Raw genomic sequence first — 8923 nt, 5'->3', positions numbered from 1 at the left:
GCTGCCCCGCGGCTCCCCGCAGGCCGTCCGGCAGAGCGTGGCCCTGGCCGCCGAGGCGCTGCAGATGAAGGCGCCGATCTGGGACGTTTTGGAGAAGTAGGTGGCGCGCGGAGGAAGGGGCTGCGAGGCAGGAGAGACGGAGACAACCCGAGTGGGACAAAACCGCCGTCCCGGGGGACCTTCCCGTGCTCCCGCGGACGAAGGGAGAGACCTCCCGGCTCCCCAGGAGCCAGGAACGCGGGGCGCCTCCGGCGCATGGCTGTATCCGCCAGCGCGGGGCGAGCTCCGACGCTCCCGCGGGGAGGGGATGGGGCGGCAGGACCGTGCCCTGTGCCTCTGGGATTGGGGGGTACGAGTCTCTTCCTGCTGCTTTTCTCCCCCTCTCGATAGGCAACTGCAAGCGAAGCATCACCTGGTCCGGAGGCAGGCGGTGGTGTCGCTGGTAAGTCGCTTTTTCCCCTCCCAACCTCCAGAAATCGGAGCCCCGAGTCCCTGCAGCCGCACGCCAGCGATGGCAGCGGCGCGCCAGCCTCCCGGGTCGCTCTTTCCCCCCTGCCACCCCCTTGGCACCCGTGTCACCCACTGCACGCCGCGCACCCGGCGCGCCCGCGAGCCGAGGCGCCCACTCCAGGCGGCCCCGGGGCCCCTCGGCCGGGCCAGGAGAGCGAGCGGCGCCCCGCGGAGACCCGCGCGGCCGGAGGACGGATCCGGGCGTCGCTGGGGAGGAAACCGCCGTCGAGCTGGGGTAACCCCCACCCGCGCGAGGGGACGGGCCGCTGCTTCGCGGGGAGGTGGGCCCGTTGCCCGCGGGGGTCTGTGCAACCTCCCAGCGAGATCCGCGGCCCCGCGGTCTCCGTCTTCCTCCCCGCCGCGGGCGCGGGAACGCCGCCGCGCGCAGTCCCGGTGCCGTGCAGGAGGCCCGGCAGCTTCTGAGACCAAATGTCGGCTCCTGCCTCGTCCCTGAGACCCCCCCGGGCCTGGGCTGCCGAGGCCCCTTCGGCGGTGCCGGGGGGCTCCCGCTGCTCGCGTCCCCCCTCGCCAGGGCGTCCTCGGGCTCCGCAGCCGCTCGGTGCTCTCCACCCTCCTGGACATGCTGGAGCTGGACCGCAGCCGGGAGGTGCGGCGGGAGGTGAGCTCCGGCGCCGGGCGCGGGGCAGGCGGGCGGGCACGGAGCCCCTGCCATCCCCTCTGCTTCCCAAGGTAGGTCAGCAGGACGCTCTCCAGGCTGGGAGCCGGCGGGAGGCACCGGCCGGAGGCCCCGCAGCTCCCGCGCCCGGCGGACGAGGCTCCCGGCAGGTAGGGCGCTCCGCGCCGCTTCCCCGGAGCGGCTCCATCCCTGCGCAGCCGCTCGCCACTCCGCTTTATCCTCCTCCCCGCAGGGACCGTGCAGAAGCCTGGCCGAGCCTGGAGAGACCCCCCAGGGCTGGGGGGCAACAGGGACCCCCGGCCTCCGGGACCCCACCAGCAGCTCAGGGGGGCTCTCGGCGGAGGGGACTCGGTGTGGAGCAGCAGCAGAGGAATTAAAAAGTTTTCTGCTACGGCTTTTGCTTTCCCTCTTCTAAGGGGAGAGGATCCAAGACGGGGCACGCCGGGTAGAGCCGTGCGGGCTGCGTGTGCCTTTTCACGAATAAGGAAGAGGAGGGCTCGCGGGGCCGGATTCGGGGTCCGGGCTGACGGACGTTGGAAAGGAGGAGACACGAGCCAGAGCAAATGGGGGAAGGCGCAACACAAACCCCAGCATTTTGCCTCAAAAAGACCTGCACTCGGGCAGGACACAGATTGAGTTTTCCACCACTTTGCAACGCAGAACTTCATTGCTTTAAATCAGAGGAAAACACAGCCCTGGAGGGTTGGGGGGAGTCTTTGAACCCAGAAAAGGAAAAACCATGGACTGCCTGAGCTGGGCTGTCCAGGCTCTGCCGTGCACACCGGGATCCAGCCAAGTCCGCAGCAGCAGCGGGGTCGATGCAACCCGTTTTGCCTCCCATTGCCCCAGCTCCACCGCCGCGGAGCAGCGGGAGCAGCGCACGCACCACGCTGCGCGAGGTGCTTCAAATGGAGAGCGAAAAGCAATTCCTGAACGTTAGGAGTCTCTCGTGCATAATTCAAACAATTTAAGGTGAACTCTGCATGCATCTGAGGGGACAGAGGGGAGGGCTGCCCCGAGCGGCCAGGCAGGGCACGTGCCCGGGGGGGGCCGGCGCGGAGCCGGAGCTCCGTGCTGGTGGAGGAAGGGTCGTCTCAGTGCCCCAGCGTCCACGCAAGGTCTGCTCCTGCCTCAGGGCTGGCAGCGAGAGCAACTCAGGTGGCAAAAACACCTGCACGGAGGCGTGGGGAGGGCGAGCAGGTTCTGCGTAGAGCCATCCAGCTGCCAAGCTGACTCAAGGGAAGAAAACGCAGAACCAGCCCGTGGTGGTTTCTGCTGCGCCAAAGTCTTCGGGGGTACCCGCGCGGGAAGGTCCGGGCGGCCTCGCGGAGCGGGGCCGAGTCACGGCTACGCGAAGCTGCAGTTACCGGGAGGTCGTGGTAACGGTCAGGCTCAGACACAAAAAGAGAAAAAAACACAACACGAGCTCAGCCGCTCCACGAGCTGCAGCGTGACCGGGGTTAGCGGGCGCAGCGTGGGAACGGGACGCTTCCGCTCCGCCGCCCGGCTCCCGCGTCTCCCCTCCTTCGGTGCCGGCTTCGGGAAACGCTGCTGCGGAGGAAAGAGGAAGCGCTGCCTCGGGGCGATAGCAGCCGGGGCGCCCGGCTGCATCGCGTTCGGCGGCGGGCGGAAGGAGCCGTCCTGGAAAGCGGCTGCCCGGCGCCCTGCCGCGAGCTCGGCGCTCCCCTGCTCCGACGTCTTAGCCCGCCCGGGGCAGCGGGAGCAGCTGTGTCTCGGGACAGGCGGGAAGAGCTGCAAGGAAAGCCGCAGGCGCTCCCCGGATCTTGGGCTGTTCTCCTGGAGGAGGGTCTAGTTCACAGCAGAGTGGTTCAACTCAGCCTCCCCAGGCAATCCCCCTGCCTTACATCACAGGGGGTTTCTGCTATTTGACGTGCAAATTCTCATTGGATCAGGACTAAAAAAATGCTTATTAGCTTAGTTACTTAAAACGGCTCTTACACAGCTTTCCTGGAAAACCTCAAGGCAGCACCAAGCACACTCCAGCCCAGGATGGGCTCTTCCACCCGCATAAAACTCTGCTGCTCACCTCTGGTTTAACATCGCAGCTTAGGCTAGCCTAAAGCACGCCGAAACCCCAGAAGCAGGAGGAAAGGCCCTGCCTCCTGCCAAGGGGCCTTTAAGCTGCCTCTGTGCCCTCTCCTTGCTAGGAAGCCCACAGCTTTCCCTGCTTGCATTTCCCTATTGGTTCACCGCTTCTTAAATGCTAATGAGAGTTAATTGGGGGCAGCAGGCTACAGCAGCCCATTAGCTGTCTTCCCTGCACCTGAATGAGTTACAGGGCAGTTAGTGCATAAAATTCGGTCAAGAGTGGAGGACGGAGTGGGGTGATGTGGTGTGAGGCTCAGGGTGGCCTTTCCCTGCTCGAAGATGCCTGGGGCGCTGCGGGGCTCGCCTGGAGGGGAGCTTCCCTGCCCGGCCAGCTTGTGCAGAGCATCGCTGGGGGACAAAAAAGTCTCTAGCCAAAACCCTAGAGCATCTCTAGGGTTTCCTAAGCATGGAAAAAAGTGAAGGAAAAGGAGCTTATAACGGGACCCAGCTAACCTAAAAAATCCGATAAGCTCATCCTCCCAACCACTTCAGACCCCTATTGCCCTCCCCGACAACAATATCAGAGTAACAATACGTATTCCCCTCCCCGTTCGCACACAAAACCAGTGGCGGAATGGGCGAGGAGGCTGTCGCCGCTGCCGGGGCCGTGCGGAGGGCTTGCTCTGCCCTCGGTTCGCAGCGGTCCTGCACGTTTTTATTAAACACTGCAGCAGCTCCCGGGCGCGTTTCCAGCAGCTTTTCCCAGCACAGTCCCTCGTCCGGAAAAGCGGCCTGCGTGAGCCGGTGCGGGGGGACACGGCACGGCTGATCCCGGGGCCGTTTTGGGGTGTTCGTAGCTTCGGATCCAAAACAGGAAGGATATCGGCTCTTGGACGGGTGCCGCGGGGACGACCGCAGGCGTTGCACGGCAAACACGTGCTTCCAGCTGCCTTTCGTTTCGAGAAAGTAGAAACGTTACCGTCGGCTTCTTGAATAAAACTGTAACTATGAAAATACTGAGAGTTTTAGAGTTCTTCCTCATTTTGGGAGCCGTACGGAGGCAAAGCTCGGAGGCGCGGGCGCTCCCACGGCCGCCTTCGCCCAGCGCTGGAAACATCCCCCCGGACCGCGCGTCTGCTCTCCGCCTCGGGCTAACCACGGGCAGCCTGGGCTTTTTTTTTTTCTTTTTTCCTTGCAGCACCGTCGCCGGCCGCATCGGGTACGAGGTGTCCAGGCGCAACGGGGTGGTGTCCCCCCCCCCGGCCTCCGGCGCGGCGTCGCCCGTCCCGCGGGAGGCTGCTCCGAGCGAACCGCTCGCCTTATCCGGCCAGCTCCCGCCTGCCCTGGCCGAGGCGGGCGCCGGTGCTGGTGCCGGTCAGGACCGCGGCGCCGGCGGGTCTCCGGGCTTCGCCGCGGCGCCGCGGGGCGGCTCGGCGGGACGCGGGGCCGGCGCCAGGTTGGCGTAGAGGTCCTGCTGCTCGGGGGCGGCCCCACTCGCCAGGGCGTTAACGGCCTCCTCCTCCTCTTCCGAATCCTGGGAAGAAAGAAATAAAATAAAATAAAAAGCCTTGTTCTCCAGAAAGCACGGACCCGAGGTGGAGCCCTCGTTCCTCCGGCTGAAGGGCTTTGAGCTTGCAGCGTTTCTCTCGGGCGATGCCCCGCTCCGAGCTGCCTGCCGAAACGCTTTATGGAGCCTCCTCTGCCACGCCGCGGCGGGGGCCGGCCAGAGGGAGCAGAAAGCACGAGAGCGCTCGTGCTCCCGGGGCCACGCGCCTGCGGAGCGGGCACTTACCCCGGAAACCCTCCCTCCCGAGCCCTGTCCCCGTCCCACACGCGCTCGCCCCGCGCTCCCGAGCCCTGTCCCCGTCCTGCACTCCTGAGCCCTGTCCCCGTCCCGTGCACGCTCGCCCCACACTCCCGAGTCCTGTCCCCGTCCCGTGCACACTCGCCCCGCGCTCCCGAGCCCTGTCCCCGTCCCGTGCACGCTCGCCCCGCACTCCCGAGCCCTGTCCCCGTCCCACGTGCAGTTTCCTACCCGGCGGCGTGGCCTGATCTCTGCGTAGCTGCTCTCGGTGTTCGCCAGGCTGAGAAAAGCCTTGATGTTGCTGTACAGCTCGCGGTCGCCTGGGGCTGCCGAGTGGTTGATGTCAGCGTACTGCAGGCTGCTCTCGGTGCCCTGAAACAGGAGCGCGAGGCGGTCAGCACGGGGTACCTCGAGGACGCCGTCCGGAAGAGCTGGGCTACAGAGACCGGTGCTCTCGTGCACAACCTGCGGGCGACGGGTGAAACGTGCCAGCACGCCAAGCGCCAGACGTTAAAAGCAAGCAGCTTGTTTCAGTCGCGGTGACTGAGGCTGCTTCTGGAGGACTGCAGCTCGTGGGCGAGAACATCCGAGGGAGCTCAGCATTGCTGGGGGGCCGAGCACCCCGCGGCAGCCCGCACGCAGCGTCCGCTTGGCTAGCTTCACCCCGAGAGCCGAGCCACAGGCCCGCGGCGTTCGGACCGTCCGCAAGGCTGCAGCACCGCTGGCAGAAAATTAACCTGTAGCTTCTTCATGCGCAGTTTGCTACAGGTTTCCCAAACCTGCTTTGCCCGGGGAAGCAGGTCCCCAGCGCCAAGGAGCTTGGGGAGACACCTCACACCTCAAGCCCAAATTCCCCTCCCAGGAACCTTCTGCAACAGTCGCTCAGAAACGCCGCTCGGGTATTTCCGCCGGCAAAACTGCCCCTGAGGATCCCTCCCGAGACGAAAGCCGCGCGGCCGCCCGCAGCCAACGGCCTCCGCGCGGGTTTGCGCTGCCTTCGCCCTGCTTCGAGCGGCGGCGGGACGCGCGGCGGCCTGCCTTACCGCGTCCGACGAGCTGCGGGTCGTGCCCATCTCGACGGCGGCTCCGGCCAGTGCTGGGGAAACACGGCTGCGGTTAGACGCGAGGGCGAACCGCAGGCTCAGGAACACGTCCGGACCGCGCAGTCGCGGCAAATCCCAGCACGGAGCAGGCGGGGAACCCGCTGCTCCGCTACTCATCGAAACCTGAGCTCCTCTCGAAATCAAAGCAGATCCCATCCGCCAGCGGGTAACCGTCCCCAGCCTTCCCCCCGCCCCAGCCTTCGCGCTGCCCTCAAACCTTCCCGCTGAGCGCCCGCGAGCCCGGCGGCTGGAACGGAGCACGTGGGCAAGCCCGCAGCGCCCCGGTCTGCTCGGCCGTGCCGATCCCCAAATTTGCCCTTCCCGAGCATTTCGGTGGCGCAGCCGTGCCCGAGCCTCCGCAGCGGGCAGCGGGACCCGTCCGACCGCCCCACTGCTCTCTCCGGTTAAGGAGACCTCCCTGCTCTTCTCCTCTGGATCACAAGGTGAGAAAAGCAGAGAAGTCACCCAACGGAGGTCAGGAATTGGGTGGATCAAAGAGGGAATGGAGAAAGAAGACAAACAGAGCGAAAGACAGACTCCAGCACAGACACGCTGTGTCTGTCTCAGAGTGATGCTGTTTCACCTGCCTTTCTTCCTCTTCATGGACAGTTTTACCAACACTCCAGCAGCAAGTACAAGCAAAAGAAGAACCACCACGATGCATGGAGTCAGGACATCTGTGACCAGGTCCAAACTGCAAGGGAAAAAAAAAAAAAAAAAAAAAGGAGTTTCTGTTCTCACACTTCTCCTTCAGTGGCAAACTCAGCAGTAACTACGTAACTACCACGGAGCAGGCACAGATGATTGCTCCTGCTTGACCGAATGCCTCGAAACCAAGGCTCAGTGGTTTTCTGTGTGCAAGCTGGAGACGGAACAAACTAAACTAGGAACAAATGAGACATTTGGTTCTGAGAGCTGCTGCATCTTGAAGATTTTAAGGATCACTTACTGGGTCTGATTTGTCTCTGGTTTAGCTCCTGTGTTTGTTGATCCTCCTTGTAATGGGCAACCAGACAAGGCTGATGTGTCACTGGGACTAGTCCCGGGAAGCTGGCTGCCCCATGAACACGCTGCTGGGAAGCCTCAGCTTTCCCCTCCTCTTGCATCACCTCCAGCAGTGGGGCAGCCGAAGGGGGAGGAAGTTCTGTCACTCTGATTTCACACTTTGTCAACTGTGTGCATGAATTTGCATGCAAATATGAAGCAGAAGAGGGCCCCACTCAGTGAGCACTCAACTTTCTGCAAGCAAACGGTCCCTCTGAGTTTTGGGGAAGGAAATGATGTTACCTCCACTGTCAGAAACCACTTCTTGTTTGGCCATATCCTACATCTTGCTAAAGCTGTAAGCAATGCAGTGGGTAGACAGGGCTTTGGGCGGGGCCAGCTCATCAGAGATGCTGAGATTATTTTCCATGCAGCGCGGGCAGCTGATGGCATGCGATGTTGGTCTCTAAAGGCAAAGGCAGGAGTCTGAACTTTCAGAGGGAGGTGAGAAGAGCCTGGAAGCCTGCAGGGCCCCAGCTGCACCAGCTAGATCTACTGGGATCCTCTACTACAAGATGTCACAAGTGGAGGTGGCCACGGCTGACGGTGGAAGGGAGCTCTCAGTGCGGGCGGCAGCGGTACTCACTGTCCAGGGCCGGCGTCTCTGTGGGGAGGGGAGGCGGCTCTCTCTTTCTCAGCAGTTTGCTCTTTGGGAGATGCCTGAGTGGGGGCTGACGTGGAGGTAGTGAGAGCAGGGTACCCTGCTGTCGAGGGAGATGATGTTTCCAGGGGAGAAGAGGAAGCAGGAGCTGTTGGAGGAAAAAAAAGTGTGTGTTGGGGGGGGAAATAAAGTTGAGGGGGGAGAAGGAGAGGCACAGCCCTACCGTCTACCTCCTCAGGGAAATGCTACAGGTTTTGCAGCAAGGCAGAAGTGATCCAGCAACTGTTGGGCCAGGAGAAATCGCCTCCCCCCTGCTGCGCCTGCTGCACGCTCCCCTGTATGCTTCTTGCCACAGGAGCTCAGCAGCCACCGTCCCGCTGCATGCACACACGCACGCACACCCACACCCACATGTGCACACACAGCTGCGCTCGCCCTGCAGCGACAGGGTCCGGGCACCCCGGATACGGCAGGCGCCAACACAGTGACCCTAAATAAGCTTCCCGCTGCAGGAACTGGTAGCTGGTGTGAGGGAAGCGAAGGATGTTGCCCAAGCCCTGGGCCTGGACACACCGGCTCCCCAAGCCCAGGGGATGAGGCAGCCCTAGGGAGAGAGGGGTTCCCTAACGCTGGAAAAGACAAGGTGAGCACAAGCTGTGCCAGGGTGACCTGAGGAGGGAGGAAAGGGGGGCAGGGAGAGCAGGGTGAAAAGCAAAGCATGAGTCCGAAAGAGATGGGGTAGCTGGGACACCGAGAAGGGGCCGTGGTGAGATGCACCCAGGTGCAGCAACTGGCAGACCCAGCTGACACATCCCTGGGCTGTCCCCCAGGGCCAGGCACCCACCTCCTCCCCACCAACCTTTCTGCAGCACCGATCCCGGCGGGGATCGCACAGGGACAGCACTGTTTGGCCAGGGGACCCAAAACAACTTACCTGGGGACACGTGCACATACACCGTGTGACTGTCATCGACAAATGCCCTTTGCACCCCACACCGGTAGGTGCCCGTGTCCCCCWCGGTCAGGTTCCTCACGGTCACCGTGAACACTCGCCGTCCACAATCGTCCCAGATGGAGACTCGGCCATTTCGCATCACGGGGTGCTGCTCCGAGGTCTCAATGATGTGAGTGTTATAAGCACAGATGAAAATTGTTCCTGGTTTGCACCAGTATTT

The 8923-nt window shown here is 63.2% G+C and overlaps 2 protein-coding genes across 2 annotated transcripts in view; one reads left to right on the top strand and one right to left on the bottom strand.

Moving 5' to 3' along the window:
- The window catches only part of HEATR9 (HEAT repeat containing 9), a 3323-nt gene extending 1236 nt beyond the window's left edge, over positions 1 to 2087 (top strand). Inside the window, exons 5-9 of the mRNA XM_085304777.1 lie at positions 23 to 96; positions 391 to 442; positions 1043 to 1129; positions 1380 to 1498; positions 1997 to 2087. Of these exons, the coding sequence (XP_085160903.1) occupies positions 23 to 96; positions 391 to 442; positions 1043 to 1129; positions 1380 to 1498; positions 1997 to 2087 (423 nt within the window). The remainder of the gene's footprint in view (positions 1 to 22; positions 97 to 390; positions 443 to 1042; positions 1130 to 1379; positions 1499 to 1996) is intronic.
- Positions 2088 to 4495: 2408 nt separating this feature from the next.
- The window catches only part of LOC146596023 (uncharacterized), a 6946-nt gene continuing 2518 nt past the window's right edge, over positions 4496 to 8923 (bottom strand). The window contains exons 6-11 of the mRNA XM_085304776.1: positions 8683 to 8922; positions 7734 to 7896; positions 6687 to 6797; positions 6044 to 6236; positions 5232 to 5372; positions 4496 to 4730 (exon numbers count right to left, since the gene is read on the bottom strand). Of these exons, the coding sequence (XP_085160902.1) occupies positions 4572 to 4730; positions 5232 to 5372; positions 6044 to 6236; positions 6687 to 6797; positions 7734 to 7896; positions 8683 to 8922 (1007 nt within the window). The 3' untranslated portion in view covers positions 4496 to 4571. The remainder of the gene's footprint in view (positions 4731 to 5231; positions 5373 to 6043; positions 6237 to 6686; positions 6798 to 7733; positions 7897 to 8682; position 8923) is intronic.

This window comes from Rhea americana, unplaced genomic scaffold, assembly GCF_003343005.1.
Source record: "Rhea americana isolate MKP2758 unplaced genomic scaffold, rheAme1 scaffold_21, whole genome shotgun sequence".
Lineage (NCBI taxonomy): Eukaryota > Metazoa > Chordata > Aves > Rheiformes > Rheidae > Rhea > Rhea americana.
This window is presented reverse-complemented; position numbering and strand designations above follow the sequence as displayed.